This window comes from Portunus trituberculatus, chromosome 9 (assembly GCF_017591435.1).
Source record: "Portunus trituberculatus isolate SZX2019 chromosome 9, ASM1759143v1, whole genome shotgun sequence".
Taxonomy (NCBI): Eukaryota; Metazoa; Arthropoda; class Malacostraca; order Decapoda; family Portunidae; genus Portunus; species Portunus trituberculatus.
This window is the reverse complement of record NC_059263.1, coordinates 3414996-3431815: the sequence shown is the minus strand read 5'-3', so window position 1 is coordinate 3431815 and position 16820 is coordinate 3414996. Positions and strand designations below refer to the sequence as shown.

The 16820-nt window shown below is 42.3% G+C and overlaps 2 protein-coding genes across 3 annotated transcripts; one reads left to right on the top strand and one right to left on the bottom strand.

Moving 5' to 3' along the window:
* Positions 1-35: 35 nt before the first annotated feature.
* On the bottom strand, positions 36-7862 carry LOC123501473 (probable cardiolipin synthase (CMP-forming)). Its single transcript, XM_045250320.1, has 9 exons — positions 7707-7862; positions 5988-6112; positions 5398-5680; positions 4717-4842; positions 4117-4254; positions 3494-3623; positions 2823-2908; positions 2530-2690; positions 36-1627 (listed from the first exon to the last, which is right to left on the bottom strand). Exons 1-9 carry the CDS (start codon positions 7860-7862, stop codon positions 1528-1530), a joined length of 1305 nt encoding a protein of 434 aa, XP_045106255.1. The 3' UTR covers positions 36-1527.
* Positions 5991-16077, top strand: LOC123501643 (probable glucosamine 6-phosphate N-acetyltransferase). Of its 2 annotated transcripts, XM_045250595.1 has the most exons (7): positions 5991-6373; positions 7726-7884; positions 9620-9782; positions 11094-11156; positions 14111-14241; positions 14508-14569; positions 15039-16077. In XM_045250595.1, exons 2-7 carry the CDS (start codon positions 7861-7863, stop codon positions 15298-15300), a joined length of 705 nt encoding a protein of 234 aa, XP_045106530.1. In that variant the 5' UTR covers positions 5991-6373; positions 7726-7860; the 3' UTR covers positions 15301-16077. The 2 variants fall into 2 exon arrangements, with proteins under 2 accessions (XP_045106530.1, XP_045106531.1); XM_045250596.1 differs by lacking the exon at positions 7726-7884.
* Positions 16078-16820: the final 743 nt, after the last annotated feature.

The window sequence follows — 16820 nt, the reverse complement described above, 5'->3', positions numbered from 1 at the left end:
CAACAGGCTAAGAATTACACATAAAGACAAATATATATTTTTTTGTCAATTATTTTTTATTAAATAATTATTGGAAATCTGTTACAATACAAATGTATGTACACACCCACACAGCCAATGATCATTCTGTACTGCTATATACACAAATTACATTATGTACACTCACACCCACACACACAATGGATGCTAACAACTCTCCACCTTACCTAAATGGCTTAAAAAAAGGCACAAACTTCTAAGACACACACACACACACACACACACACACACACACACACACACACACACACAGGGCAAACCTAACAACTCACAGTCAAAAACTACAACAGTATCTCAGTGTTTACATTTCCTTGATCCCCACAGTGGCCTGCCAGACACAACATTCCTGACACTCACACCTCCCACTCCTATACTTCCTCAGACACCCATTGGTCCTTTACTCATACTGATACTTGATTCACCAGATGTCATTCTTCTCCTCTTGGTCTTCTCTCATATCAGCAGAGAAATAAATAGAAACAACAATCATTTTCCCCACCACATATACATTTCTTCCCTACATAATCTGCAATAACAATAACATCACAAAATATACTCACTACAAATTCTATATAAATCTTGGCAGTTGTGTCATTATAACTTGCAAGGAAACAGAGACAAGATTGAAATACTAAGATACATTGGGAAGCATCTCTACAACTCTGGGAGATAAGTGGAAAGGGCCAAGCAAGATATTAGAAGCTGAATGAAAGACAAGTGTGTATGTGATTAAACTGACTCTAACAGACCATATAGCAAGTTTACCCTTAGTATTAAATGTATGTCTGGGGGGGCTGAAGCTACCTTATGTGGGATTGCTGGCCTGGTACATAAGTAGGTAAAGATCTGAATGTACGTAATGTGTGAAGATTGAGATTTCTGTAGTAGTAGTAGTGTAGATGTTCCTGAGGTTGTCTTGTCAAATATTTTTTTAGTTCAGAAATGTCATAAATAAGGTTTTCTCCCACAAGGCTTGTTTTGTGTAGGTTGAGAGGCCAAAGACTTCAGCTGATCAAGAGTAAAGTTGGAAGGTAAAGAGGAGTTATTCTTCCATACTGTCTGCAGTGTTAGTATAAAGTTGTTGGTTCTCCTTGGTCCTCTCCCAGACACAGGACACACACACACCACTTTCATATGGGTAAGAGGGAGGCGTCATGAAAATTCCTGCAGCACACGGTAACGGAAACGCGTCACAATTGTTATGTTTGCAAAAATATTCTACATTTACGTCACGGCAGTATTTGTATAAGAAACTGTTTAACTTCCTGTTTGCTGGGCTGATTTGCATATATCTGAATGACACACGCACACACATTCACAACACTTTTACCTTTAATTAACATCTGTACCTTCTATCGCATTGTATGACACAGCCACCATCATACTAGTGAGTGGCAAAATGCTGTAATTCTCTCTAAGCTACAAATTATTTTCAGGTATAAATTCGGATACCTACATCCCACACACACACACACACATACACACACACTACTCAGCTGGCTTGTCCATTGTCCTGAGGAACTTGTAGGTGTCCCTGGAGAAGATGTAGCTGAGTCCTGAGCTGAGTGTTGTAGCTGCTGTCAACCACCTGCCAGAGGAACACACTAATTATAATCAACCTCTCTATTTATTTCTTAAGCAAAAGAGTCACAAGGGCAATAAAGAGAGTGAAAAGAAAGGCTCACTAAGGTGCTAGTTTCAAGGTTAAAAATTATCATATAAAATTTAAGGAGAATTGTCTTGAAAGGTCCTCTCTGGTGCCACAAAGGAGTGACCACAAAGAACCTACACCTTACCCAATACTAATTTTACAAACCTACGATATAGTTGACCTCTACCTCTTTAACCCCTTGAGTGCCATGATGCATTCCCATATTCATTCTACTTAGTATTTGGTGATTTTATATAGCTTCAGAACCTCATGTGGGGAGTGAAAGACTGAAGACTGTGGCCATTAATCTTCTGACCTCCACAGACCCTTCCTAATGTCAATTAAATGGTCTAATTGTACACAAATCTTAAAGTAAAAATGTGTCCCAGTATTGAAGGGGTTAAGACATGATCCCACTCACTACCGACTGCAAGAGATGAGGGAGCAAGGAAAGTCTGATTACACAACTACACATCTATCTATCTATACACCAGGCTGGCCATCACACATCAGGTAGCCCAGAGAAACCACACACACACACACACACACACACACACACACACACACACACACACACACACACACACACACACACACACACACAGCATCAATTACTTTTATCCTTGTGAGTCTATGGTGGAAAAGGACAGTCTAGTAATCATGGACAGCTATACTACATCACATGAGCTTATACTGTTGACCAGAAGAAAACATCAACAGTAATACTACCAGGCTGGCACAATAAGAAAACAACAGTAATACTAGCAGGCTGGCCACAAGAAAACATCAACAGTACTACTATCGGGCTGGCCACAAGAAAACCAGAACAATAATACTACCAGAGTGCTTTGAAGGCAATGTGGTCAGTGAGGGTAAAGATGGGAACAGCCAGCGCGGCAGTGATGAGGCTCAGCTGGACGGCAGTGTTGAACTTGCTGATGGCTGTCGGGGCGAGGCGAGCCGTGGCGTGTGAGGCGTCAAAGTAGCGGAAGAGTGTGCGCTGCGACAACAAACAAGACGTCAATTTTCCCTGTCTGTGTGTTGGGTGGCCTACCTGTGCTTGTAGCCCTCATAAAATTTGTACATTAAAAAAACATGAAGAAGAAGAAGAAGAAGAAGCCCCTCTTCTCACCGGGGGAGGAAGACTCTTGTAGCGCACGTAGGACGCCCCGCCAACGATGAGCACATCACGGTAGATGATGAGGCCTGTGAGTGGCACTGTAAGGGAGAGAGTGTGTCTGAGATGATGGAGATGAGAAGAAGAAAAAGAGAAGGGGGGGTGATATGATGAGTGCTTTGAGTGGCACTGAGGAAGAGACTGTGAGAGTAAAGGAAATTATGGAGAAGGAGGAAAGAAAAGAAGTGAAGGTGTGTGTGTGTGTGTAAGTGTAATTCACCTTGGTCACCTACTGGTCACCCAGCCAGCCTTCCCCATTACAATCTTCAGGTAGGACTGAGATCACAACACACAACACACACCGGGAAAGTGAGGTCACAACCCCTCGAGTTACATCCCGTACCTACTTGCTGCTAAGTGAACAGGGGCCATACATAAGAGGCTTGCCAATTTGCCTCGCTGCTTCCCAGGACTCGAACCCGGACCCTCTTGGTTGTGAGCCGAGCGTACTAACCACTACACTACGTGGTGTGTGTGTGTGTGTGTGTGTGTTTACAATACCTCACCGTGAGAGAGATGTGATGGCCGATGTGAGGTGGTTAGGGGAAAGAAAACAAATAATACATACACGTGGATACACAATCTAAAAATGGATAGATAGACATCAGCAACACTGCAAGACTCACAGGGAATGAGATCGACGTAGGTGAGGGACAGGAAGAGCATGGCCACCAGCACCTTGTCAGCCAGCGGGTCCAGGAAGCTGCCCAAGTTTGACGCCTGGCTGGGGAAGGTCCGGGCGATCCATCCGTCCAGCTGTAGGTTGACAATCGATTGACTTATTTTGCCGCAGTGATAATGTCATATGGTATTGTGCTTATGTACCTTTTTTTCTTATATAATCAAAGGTAAGACAAAAATGCAGCACACTGTCAGATATTCATAAAGCCATTCCCAGAAGTATTTTGTCACCTGGTTCATAAATTACTCTCAGCTTGACTTCTAAAGGCACACGTTTCAAAAGAAGTGAATGCATACCACTGCAGTAAAAAGGTCAAGACAAATACAGTTGCCACCACAATTCCAACAGGTGTTTTTCACTATTAACATCTTAACATAAATCAAATACAGCATCAAATAATAAATCAACTTGTTCCTACATTCGAATAATGAAAAAAATATATAAAATCACCGACAATACAAGGCCAAACTACTAAGCCATTCATCTTCCTCTCTATCATTTCTTACTGAATTACACACTAAGCCTGCACCAGAGACACCTTCAGCACGGAGAGGCAAAGCAACGCACCAGGTCAGTAGCGCCAGCCATGAGGAAGAGCCCCAGCGCCCAGTGGTGTTCAGCAGCCAGCACCAGGTAGCACAAGTATGGTGAGAGGGCAATGCGACTCACACACAGCAGGTTTGGCACAGTCCAGATGTTTTCACGCTGCAAAGGGATTGGCTCTAATGAATGGGATGTGTAAGATTACGATACTTGTATGAAAATGAAAGAAAAGTTACTTCCTTTCTTCTTAAGTAGCATATTATTTTTTTTTCCTTATTTTTTATTGCTGTTGGCCAAATTTCTTATTACACAAATTAGAATGAAATAAAATGTATTCTATTAGTGCGACATCTTATGACTGAATATATAACACCACCCCTTCCTCTCTTTTTCCTTCTTTTTGTTGCTGCTGACCAAATCCCTATAGACAACTTAAAAAAGAAAAAAGCATATATTTTATTAGTGTCGCATTTTATAAATGTATAGCACCACCTATTCCTCTCTTTTTTCATATTTTGTTGCTTTTGACTAAATCCCTATTAGATAAATTAAATAGAAAAAAGCATATATTTTACCACTATAACATCTTGTAACTGAATGCACAGCATCACATCTCCCTCTCACCTGCACAATCTCATCCATCTTCTCCTTCACCTTGGCTCGGGTCTCCTTGAAGTCCTCCAGCAAGTCCTGTCCCGCCTCCTTGATCTTGGTGGACTCCTTCACCTTCACCTGCCATGATGCTAGGCTCTGTGGGGCAACACTCAACTCAGTTACTAACCACACACTGACTTACTACTCACTATTATCACAACACTAAGCTTTAACCCCTTCAATACCATGACATGTTTCCATATTCATTCTGCTTACTATTTGGTGATTTTCTATAGCTTAAGAAACCTGTGTGTGGGTTAAAATAGTGAAGATAGCGGCCATTAATATTCTGACCTCCATAGACCATTCCTAATCCTAGTAAAATAGTCTAATCATACACAAATCCCAAGGTAAAAATGCGTCCGAGTACTGAAGGAGTTACAAATGACATGAGTGATTCATATGCAAAGGTAAATCTAGTTGTGTTTGTTAGAGTTGCAAGGCATTCAGGCACTGGTGTGGATGTGTAGTGACTCCACAGTGACACACACCACAGATCCCACACAGCAGATAAGGAACGAGGAAGGCTTCACTAATTAGCCTCTGAAGAACCCCACACACCACGCCATGTTTAGCTGGTGACAGACGCGACACAAGGCCTGCAGTGTGAAGGTGTGAGTGTGAGATTGTGACACGACTCTAGTGACCTACCGTGGCCTTGTCGTGGTCCTCTGAGGTCACCAGCCAGCGTGACACACAGCGCCGAGGGTCTTGAGGCAAGCATGAGGCCCCGCTGCCCACTGCTTGCCCGCCACCCACACCCGCCCACCCGCCACCCACCCACGCCCTACACGCCTGCACACCCGCGCCAGGGCTCAGGCTGCCACTGTGTCTGTTCGGCTGGAGGATTCTGTAGATGTTCTGCACAGTAGCAAGGCGAATGTAGCGGGCGCCGACAAGCTCCTGCCGCAGAATGGCAGAGGCCATCTTCACTCTAGAGACCCATGTTTGTTTACTTCCTCAATTATCTCCTACTCGTCTTTTTATATATTCAATTTGAAACAATACATTATATTCAAACTTTAGAATACTTTAATATCTAAATTATCATGTAATGTAGTTTATCTTTCCAGGTACTTGTTGTTTGTGTTTCCATCTCCAACTGAAGCTATCATGAAAATAAAACTAAAAAATATTTTTCATAAATTTATCATGAAATAAAATCAGGTGGACACAATAATTTAATGGCAGTAAGGTAGATGCACAGACGATATGAGTAAATAGTTTATAGCCCCGCGGACTGTTTGAGCAGTGAGCAGTGAGTAAAGCGATAGGGCCACAGGCTGTGCTGTATGGTGTGCGGGGCTGCGGGCAGTGTGATAGGCTGGCGGGGATTAAACGATGCAGAAGAAGTGTCACGCATGCCCTGTAGAATGTGGTATTAATCTGAACACATCGTAAAGGGAACAGGTGGAGGATGACATCGTGCAGGGGGTAAGAAAAAGAATACTAGCCAGCAGATGACGGGAGGGGATGGAGCAAACACTGACAACGTGTCCGGTATCGATTTAGCATCAGCTGAGCCCCGCCACGCCACACTGACGGTTCACCTGTAGGCCGCCCACTCCAGCCCCGCCTCGCCCCGCCGCCCCCAAGGTCACCCAGGGCTGGTTGTCACACCTTGCAGGCAAGTATTTCATTAGGTTTCGTGTTCTTCAGTGAGTCTTGGGAAGTGTCACTGATGTTTGATGGTGTTTTTCTTCGTTTCTCTTCAGAAGGTTGAGTTTGAGTGGAGTGGAAAGATGTTGATAGTTTGTAATATGCTTCGGGCGTCAGTCATGTACCTATGTTGTGGCTTAATAACCTAAAGAGTAGTACATTTAAAGGAATACTAGCCTCAATAAGGATCTTGATGAATATAGTTAAAATACTTTGACCAGGTTTTTATAGACACTGGTAAAATGTAGGTGTGGATTTCTTGCAATAAAAAAAAAAAAAAGCGGAGATCTATAGATGTTTTATAAAAGGGGTACAAATATAATAAAGCAAATAATTAACACACGAATACAGAATGATACGAATGAAATACAAATTTTAGGAAGTACAGCTGTATGATACGCGCAATTATGAACTTAAACGAGAAGACATGGTAGAAATAGTAACATATGAGGTAGACGTATGAGAATTATATCTTCTAGAGAGAGAGAGAGAGAGAGAGAGAGAGAGTGAACCAAGAGACAGGATAAGTAGTTCTATATTAACAGTTCACAGACAGTAGTACATGTTAGAGAACTTCACTATATTAGGAGAACTGGTGCCCTTTTGGATATTATATAATTAGAACGAGAGAGAGAGAGAGAGAGAGAGAGAGAGAGAGAGAGAGAGAGAGAGAGAGAGTCAAGTCAGGAAGTTCACTCACATCCTCGAACTATAAAATAAGAAAATAAACGAGTAAATAAGATAATAATAATAATAATAATAATAAATCAAATGAGAGCGAGACAGATCAAACTTCCATCTCAGAAAAGTGTTTGTCTCGACTATCTGTCCTGTCTCACCTGTCTCACCTGTCTGCAATCTTTAAGCCTAACATTCGAAGGCCACACAGTAATAACAGGTGGGAATACGCGCTCACCTGTCCGCCATAGTCACAGGTGCAGGAAGGATAGGCAAGGAAGTTTGAGGTTTGAGAGTTTCGCGTGATCAGTCTGGGTACTCAGTTTAGCGCGCGACAGGCGGAAATACAGGCTTACTGCAAGCTAACGGAACTCAAGGCCGTGCGATGCTGACATTAAGGTAAGGAACACGTACTAAAATTGGCCTCTGAATTGCATCTCTTCACTAGTTACATCTTTCAGTCAACGCATCACGTCCTCAGAACCTTGTGGTGTTTGTATCCACACTCACGTCTTTAATTCCTCGCCTTAACAGTGGGGAATTAGGTTTAATATAACGAAAGGTAGACGAGTTAGGCTTTTAAATCCCTTACTGGCACCTTACTTTCGCTGGCTCAGACGTACCTTCCCCGTGGCTGTACAGGTGAGGTGAGGTAGGTGAGGCGAGAGCACCGTACTACAGCCACCAGCAGTAGTGAGCCAGACGCGTGGTGTGGTGAAGCCAGGGACTACAAGACGAACGGCTGTGTTGACATCGTTCCTTCCTCCTTCAGACAACATGGGTGCGCCTGATGTGACTGTGGTGAGTGTTATGTGGTGTTATGGTGTGTGCTTGTGGGTGAATGTTAGTGTTTTGTTAGCGTGTATAGGTTTCTTTTGGTTGACTTGGTGTAGTTTGGAATGTGTTTGTGTGCTTTATATTGTTATAGGTAGATGTGAAAATCGTTGCTTTACTTTCCCTCTCCTTTTCCTTATGTGTTTCTGTTTGGTTGACTTTCTGTTGCTTCGTCTTGTGTTCCCTTGTTGTTGTTGTTGTTGTAGAGATGGATATAGTGAGTTGTTAGTGTTTTCTTATAATGTCTTGTGTTTGGGTTAGTTAGCTTCACGCGGTTGTTGTGTTGAGGTGAATAGTGTCTTGTTCTTTAAGATAAGTTCAGTACACGTGTCTGGTGGACTCTTCATCGTTGTGACTGGCGACTGTGTTTTGTTTGTGTGTGTTTCGCGGTTCATTTCAGCTTCCTCTCGTGTTGTGTGTTTTGTTTTGCTATATATGCTTTGGAATTCTTGTTTGATTTACTGTACGCATGTAGAGATTTATTCATCTATTTTATTTATTATTTTTTTATATTGATATATCTTGGTTTTAAATTTCCTGCAACTTATGTGTTCCGTTTAGAATTTAGGCACATCATCTCTTATTCCGCTGTTTTGCGCAATATAGAACATTACTAATTCATTGCTTGTATTACGTATATCTTCACTTCGTTCTGAATAGTAATAATTAGTAAAACAATTAAACTATCTGTTGCTCTCTCTCTCTCTCTCTCTCTCTCTCTCTCTCTCTCTCTCTCTCTCTCTCTCTCTCTCTCTCTCTCTCATAACCACTGACCCACATTCCTTGCAAGGCCTTGAAAGCTTAAATTCCGGCGTGGCAGTGACTTAGGCAGGCAAGTACACAGTTGGTTATCTCTGCGTCACCTGTCACCTCTATCAGTATGGCTGTGGAGGCGCAGGTGGAAATTGCGATGTTTATTCCGTATTTCCGTATCGTGATCTGAAGGGCGTCGCGCATGTCAGTTATCGACGCTCATTTTCTATTGCTTGCTTACCTTGCTCGCCTCTTGTATTGAGACTTGAATTGCTAGTAGATGTATTGGTTATATTCCTGCTCTAAAAACTCGGGTCTCTCATCACGGCTGCTTTTCAAAGGGAGATTATTGGCCGGGTTCTCAAAACTGTTTCTCCTTTTAATAATGTAGGAATCTTGTTTATCTGTCAGTAGAACGATTAAAAAACACGTTTTTTATATTCATTCTGGTTACTATTTGGTGATTTTATACAGCTTCAGGAACTTATGTGGAGATTGAAATAGTGAAGACTGGCTATTAATCTTTTGACTTCCATAGACCTATCCTAATATCAATAAATTCGTCTAATCACACTCAAAATTCATGGTAAAAATGCCTCCCAGTGCTGAAGAGCTTAAAACAGTGCCCTTAACCTCAACCTGATGTAGTAGTATATTGCTCATTATATATTCAAGCATGATAACCTCCCTAGTATGTTTAAGCCCCGTATTCAGAAACGCTTTGCTCTCTCTCTCACCTTGACTATTTTCCAAGGCCACAGAGATGATCAGCGGGGTTTTCAAGAGGGTTTCTCCAGTTAATAATATAGAAATCTTGTCACTCTGCCTCTGGAACCTTAAAAACACCTGAAAAACACTTGTCAATTTAAATAAAGTCTTTTGAAATAGTAGGTTAAGCACAGTAGTGTTTGAAAATACGAGCTCAAATATAGGATAATCTTTCCCTCAGGTGTGTGTGGGCCCTGAGACGTCCGAGATGCCGCTGTACGACCCCAAGCTACTGGAGGGGCTGGACTGGAGCACCGTGACACACATGAAGGGCGGCGTCACCTCCCTGTCGCCTGGGCCCGGGCTGAGGGTGAGGCCGCTCTGCAAGGGGGACTACGACAGAGGTGAGGTTACTGAAGGAGAATGAAAAAAAAAAAAAAAAAAACGAGAGTGAAGTTAGCGAAAAGACTGGCGAGTTTGCTGAAGTGGAATGAATAAAACCGCGAGTGAAAACGAGAATGAAATTAGCAAAAAGGCGAACTTGCTGATGTAGAATGGAACACGAATGAAGTTAGCGAAATAATAGGCAAACTTGCTGAAGTAGAATGAAAAAAGAGAGTGAAGTTAATGAAAAGATAGGTGAATTTACTTGCTGATGTAGAATGAAAAACTAGAATGAAGTTAGCGAAAAAATAGGTGACGTTACTGAAGTAGAATGAAAGAAAAAAAAACTAGAATGAAGTTAGCAAAAAGAGAGATGATGCTGTTGAAGGAGAGTGAAAAGCTAGAATGAAGTTGGCAGAAAGATTGGCGAAAAGAACAGCAATCACTTAGACTAGAGCCTCTTAGAAGTGAGAGAAAAATATTAATGATAAAATTAGGTGACCAACAAGTAAATAGATAAATGAAATGGCTAAATCGGTTATAGAAAATGATAAGTTGAAAGGTAAGAGAAGAGAAGGGGGAGGGAAATATGGAGTAAGGAAGATGATGGAGGAATAGGAGGAAGGGAGAGGAGATAAATGGAGAAAAGCATTAAAACCCTCTATCTTCAACCACCACCTCCTCCTCCTCCTCCTCCTCCTCCTCCTCCTCCTCCTCCTCCTCCTCCTCCTCCTCCTCCTCCTCCTCCTCCTCCTCCTCCTCCTTCTCCAAGCTTTCCCCGAGAGAGAGAGAGAGAGAGAGAGAGAGACGTGGTAGCAGAGAAATTTAGAAAGACAAGACTAGGAAGAGAAATTGCGAAGGGAAAATATTGCCAAGTACTCTTTTTGATGACGGACTCAAAGTTTGTTATTATTTATTTATTTATTTATTTATTTTATTTATTTTTTTTTTTTTGCTTTTTCCCTGTAGCTTAGTGCACTTCTGACTTAAAAGAGTAAGAGTGAGAGGGTTTACGCGATTTCCTCTATGTAAGTTGTCTCTCTCTCTCTCTCTCTCTCTCTCTCTCTCTCTCTCTCTCTCTCTCTCTCTCTCGTAATTCGGTGTTTCTCCAGGATAAAAAAAAAGTATAAAAGGCCTTAACATTTCCTCTCTCTCTCTCTCTCTCTCTCTCTCTCTCTCTCTCTCTCTCTCTCTCTCTCTCTCTCTCTCTAGTAGCTCAGTGCCTCTCCAACGTGAAAAATAAGAATAAGGGCTTTAAATTTCTCTCTCTCTCTCTCTCTCTCTCTCTCTCTCTCTCTCTCTCTCTAACAGTCGCCCCTCGTCACTTCCAGGTTTCCTTCAGCTCCTGGCTCAGCTCACCAAGGTCGGGGACATCAGCAGGGAGCAGTTTGAAGGTATGTGCCCCGCGTACTCCCTCTCGTCCTCTTTTTTTTTTTTTTTTTCCCTCATGCTGACCTTTTGTAGCAGTGAACTTGTCTCCTTCCTGTCCGCGTGTTACGTAAGAACTTAAGGAGTCTCACCTTACTTTACCTCGCTTTTAAACTTCCTTGTGGTACCGTTTGTTCTCTTCCCTCCCCTCCTTCCCCATTGGTTTTGCCTCTTCTTGGTTATTCTCGTCTCTCTCTCTCTCTCTCTCTCTCTCTCTCTCTCTCTCTCTCTCTCTCTCTCTCTCTCTGCTGTGTTTGATAGTGTTTTGTTTTCTTATCAGGCTGCTATGCGTCTCGAGAGGTGAGGAGTGTGGTAAGCCTGGGCAGGCTGGTTTTGCATGGAACAGACTTGGGCTATGTGACGCAATCTTCAGATAACCACACCCCGCGCACCCCAGTCAGCCGCTCTCTCTCTCTCTCTCTCTCTCTCTCTCTCTCTCTCTCTCATTCCATACCCACTTTTCCACTTCTACTCTTATGAATTTCTCCACACATCCTCGCTCATCTTATCCACTCCATGACCACTTCCCACTCACCCACACCACCAGAACACCTCTCACGTAAACTCAAACCTCTCCCCATTCACTTCCCACTCTCATCATGTTCCACTCCACTCACCACGCATCTTATCCACTCCATGCTCTCTCTCACTCATCCTACTCACTCTCTCTCTTTATTTAACCTTCCCTTCAAACTTTAGGCCTATGGTAGTAGTGTATCTGGTTAGCTGTGATGCTGTGACCTTTCAGAAGAGATATTCAGGTGTTTATAAATGGGAACGTGCGTGTAACTGTACTATAGGTATGATGCGTTATGTGTATGTGTGTGTGTGTGTGTGTGTGTGTGTAGTGAGCAAATTTGTATGGTTCATTTGTATGTATATTTAACTTTTTTTTTCTGTGTGTGTGTGTGTGTGTGTGATGTAACGAGAAGGCAAGAGAGGAACTGCTTTCGGGTCAGAGAGAGAGAGAGAGAGAGAGAGAGAGAGAGAGAGAGAGAGAGATGCCAGGAAGTGTATGGAGGAGGCACGAGAGAGAGAGAGAGAGAGAGAGAGAGAGAGAGAGAGAGAGAGAGAGAGATCACTAGACGGTCGCCAAGGTAGACTGGTTTCTTAGGTTTAGCGACTCACTGCCGCCTCACACACACACACACACACACACACACACACACACACACACACACACACACACACACACACACACACACACACACAAATTCGTCAAACTCTTTCCCTGGTATGCAATCTCTCTCTCTCTCTCTCTCTCTCTCTCTCTCTCTCTCTCTCTCTCTCTCTCAGGTTCAAGGCGTGTCAACAGTCAATGCTCGTCACTAACTAAACGTACGGGATCGCTTATGAATTTAATCTCTTGACATGATAAGGATTGAAAAAAAACTTATATAATTAATCTCGCGGAGTGACAGAGACGAGAAAACTAGTGAATTTGATCCCTCGTAATGCTATGGGTGTGTCATAACGTGTCACGGGTGATGGATGTTGCCACTTGCCATGTTTTGCCCATAAGTGTGATTACTTCGATCAGTCTTGATTTGTGGAGAGGCATGACGCAATAACCACACACATTCCTGCTGGCGACGAGAAGAGAGAGAGAGAGAGAGAGAGAGAGTATGGAAAAACAGGATAAAATAGACAAGGCTTCTCCTCCACCTGCTGGTTTCAGTCTTCATCCACCACCACCACTTTTCTACTACTACTACTACTAATTTTCTCAAGCCTAAGCCATGGAAACAGTTCGAACAAGTAGGCTAAAAGTGAAGGTTTTTTAAGCAAGAGAGAGAGAGAGAGAGAGTCGACAGCCTCCCACACATGACCACAACAATTACCTCATGTAACAGGTAGTTGAGCTCGGAAACTTTTTTCCCAGTAAATATTTTCTTTGAAACCTTTAGTTCAGGAGAGTCGTATCAAAACAGTAACAGCACATTCTTGAAACACGCAACACTCTAGAATAACATAACGTTTTACTATGATGGTATTTGAAGGCACTAAAATGCATTGGTAACATGTTCAAATTTTACAGAGATGTTCCTAATATAAAAACAGCTACAGTACATTATTGAAACACGCAACACTCTAGAGTCTAGAATAACATGACGTTTTACTATAAGGGTATTTGAAGTAACTAAAATGCATTGGTAGCATGTTCTAATATCTTACAGAGAGGTTCGCAATATGAAAACAGTTACAGTACATTCTTGAAACGCAACACTCTAGAACAGTGGTTCTTAACCTGGGGTACCTGTACCCCCTAAGGAGTACGAAACCTTATACCTAGGGGTACGAGACATGGTAGCCAGTGCAATGGTACCATATATTTACCATGAGAAAGCAAAACATATTTTTCTAATTTTTCTCTTACTTTAATTGTCTCCATTTTTTAAAGTTAGTGCTGTAAACACTATCACTAATCCTTTTCATATGTTTGTGTAGTATTTGTATTGGAGGGGGTACGAGAAATTTTTCTGAGATATCAAGGGGTACGGCCACTGGAAAAGATTAAGAACCACTGCTCTAGAATAACATAACGTTTTACTATTGGGCTATTTGAAGGCACTAAAATGCATTGGTAGCATGTTCTTATATCTTACAGAGAGGTTCACAATACTTAAGAGACTAGAAAATCACATAACATTGTACTGTTAGGCTATTACGGTATTTTAACCAGAACGCGTTTTTCATATTATTCATTCTGGTTACTATTTGGCGATTTTATACAGCTTCAAAAACTTATGTAAGGGATTGAAATAGTGAAGATTCTGACCATTAATCTTCTAACCTCCATATACCCTTCCTGATGTCAGTAAAATGGTCTAATCGTACATAAATCTGAAGGTAAAAATGTGCCCCAGTGTTGAAGGGTTTAAGATACTGCATGCATTGGTAACATGTTCTATTCTTGCAGAGCGGTTCGAGGCAATGCAGCGTTGTCCAGGCCACTACTACGTGACAGTGGTGGAGGACATGGACCAGGGGAAGGTGATCGCCTCGGCCACCCTCGCCTGTGAACTCAAATTTATTCGCGCTTGTGCTACGGTGAGGCTAGGCGGGCTCTCTCTCTCTCTCTCTCTCTCTCTCTCTCTCTCTCTCTCTCTCTCTCCTGTCACCTTGTCTTTCACTGGACAATTATTAACACTCGCTATCTTGTGCCACCTGATAACACTAAGATAAGTCTTCTACTGTGACGCAATACTCTCTCTCTCTCTCTCTCTCTCTCTCTCTCTTTTGTGGTTATGCTTATAAAAGAATGGCCTAACCAGTATAAGACAGCCATAACACTGTATTCCTCTTGACCCACGCAGAGAGGCAGGCTGGAGGACGTGGTGGTGAGTGACCAGTACCGCGGGAGGCAGCTGGGCAAACTGTGAGTAATGCAAACAAGCGCAGTGTCTATACTCTATCTGCGACGTCTTGCCCTCGTCATTAGTGTCTTGCCTCTTCCATTATTCGTGTTTTTTCTAGTGGGTTGTCTTTACTATCTGAATACTACCTCTTTCTTTTACTCCTTTATTGTATTCTCTTAGTTTTCCAAGTGGTCTTACTCTCCTACCATCTTCAGTTTTATTCACCGGCGTTTTCTGTCCAGCTTCGTGTCTCCTCGTTCTTTGAGTATGGTCAGGCTGTCTCGGTGTGTTTCTTTTCCCCATTCCATCGCTGCAGAGACGATACGAAGATAAATATGTGTAGTGAATGAAAAATAAATAAATGATTAGATATATATGTGAATGAGTAAACAAAAATAAATACAAACTACAAATACGATAACAAAATTCGTAACAAATCTTGCATCACAATCCAATCTGCTCATGTTCTATTGCCTTGCTCCCTCACAGCATCGTCACCACCATCAACCTCTTGGCGCGTCACGTGGGCTGCTACAAGCTTGGCCTGGACTGCACGGACGCCATGAAGAAGTTCTACTCCTCTCTAGGCTACTCCAGTGAGCCAGGCAACGATAATACCATGATCATCCGCTTCTCCGCTCCATCCCCTGCTGCTAATGGCATTCCCACTGATGCCTCCTGCTCTAATGGCGCCCCTGCTACTGCTCCTGCTGCTGCTGCTACTACTGCTGCTGCTACTTCGAATCTCTGAGGGTTGTGAAGAGGTGTAGGTGTTCAAATATGCAATGAATTGTGTTAGTGTTGTTCTTTTCATATTCCGTATTCTGAAACGCTTTCTTGCCACCCTTTCACTAATTTCAAAAGATTTTAGTTAAAGGTACTTTTTTGTTACAGATTAACGATTATTCATAATAAACAGAAGGGACACTCTTAAGAATCCAACCAATAATCTCTATGGCCATTGAACATGAAGCGAGAAAGCGATGCGTTTCAGAATATGGGATGTGATGCGAGGAATGATTCATGGGTTAGGGTGCAATACTGTATGCGTGCTGTGACCGCATTCTCAAACGTTTCTCTACCTCTTCTCTTTCTCTTAACGGGTCCTAGTGGGAATTTAGATTTTCAGGGGTGTTTTTCACGATTTCAGTAATAGTTTTAGGATATGGGAAATCTGCTGGGGCCTAATCTATGGTCTGATAATACGTAATCCTGATGAGGGAGCGAAGCGTTTCGAAATGCTGGCTTTGGTGTGAATGGAAGAGAGAGAGTGTAGGGGGGGGAGGGGTTACTTGAAAGTTCTTTCATCTTTTATCATGTATCTTCCTTCCAGCAGTTTCTACATCCTTAAAACCTTTCAATGTTTTCTCCTCTGTATTATAATGGACGTCTCAGTATGTACTTACGTCCTCCTCGTGTGTGTGTGTGTGTGTGTGTGTGTACATAAACCTGTGATTTCATGTACATATACATACTTAATATTATTTTTTTTCTTTTCCTCTTTTTGAAGTAAAAACGTATCAAACGATTATGAGTTTCATTTACATCTGTTTTGCGTTGTTTTAAACATTTGCTTGTACAGTAATATTCCGAAAAAATGCTTGAAGTTGTAAAAGGAAAGCCAAGGGAAGATGGACAGGCTGGGCGAAAGAAAAGTTTGGTAAAGAAGAGAAGCACAATTAATATCGCGGTTGTATAGCGGATCCTGCAAACTAAAACTATAATCATGCTTCAGAAATGTCAAGGATAGTTTAAGGCATCACAGTTTCCAGCCTTAATAGAATAATAAACTTACTGATTATAACGAGGATAAAAAATCAGTTTCAACCTTAATGAGTTTGAATTTAGCGCTTTAATTGGTGATAGGCGACAACCTTGCTAAATACAATTATAATGTCTTATAATTTAATTTTGCATGTTTATATTTATTTTTCATTGTTTTAGCATAATATGAGGATTGTTAGCGCACTTGTTATTGAAAGGAGAAGAGTGTTTGTGGTTTTGTGGATGCGTGGCAGGTTTGTGGTTGGTCACTGACACGAGGCGGCCAACGAGACGGGCCACGTTAGGAGGCTGTGCTACGTGTGCCACTGACTTAACCCGGAATTTAGCTGAACCAGATGGTGACACTGGCTGAGACTACTTCAGTATGTTGGTGCAAGGTTGGTGTCTGTCAGGTGGCGACTCTCATCACGATCCTGGTGAGTGAGGAACCCGCCATATTGTTACACTGCCCTGTTCCCTTTTCCACAGACGCCATCTTGCAGTCCA

Bases quoted from the DNA above. Each gene is read 5' to 3' on its own strand.
- LOC123501643 (XM_045250595.1), top strand. From the start codon at position 7,861: ATGGGTGCGCCTGATGTGACTGTG. The intron at 11,157-14,110 runs GTATGTGCCCCG...CTATTCTTGCAG, and splicing joins CAGCAGGGAGCAGTTTGAAG to AGCGGTTCGAGGCAATGCAG. The intron at 14,242-14,507 runs GTGAGGCTAGGC...TGACCCACGCAG, and splicing joins TTATTCGCGCTTGTGCTACG to AGAGGCAGGCTGGAGGACGT.
- LOC123501473 (XM_045250320.1), bottom strand. From the start codon at position 7,862: ATGTTGTCTGAAGGAGGAAGGAACGATGTCAACACAGCCGTTCGTCTT. The intron at 5,681-5,987 runs GTCCGCGGGGCT...ATGGGTCTCTAG, and splicing joins CACTGCTCACTGCTCAAACA to AGTGAAGATGGCCTCTGCCA. The intron at 1,628-2,529 runs GTAGTATTATTG...TTCCTCTGGCAG, and splicing joins ATTGCCTTCAAAGCACTCTG to GTGGTTGACAGCAGCTACAA.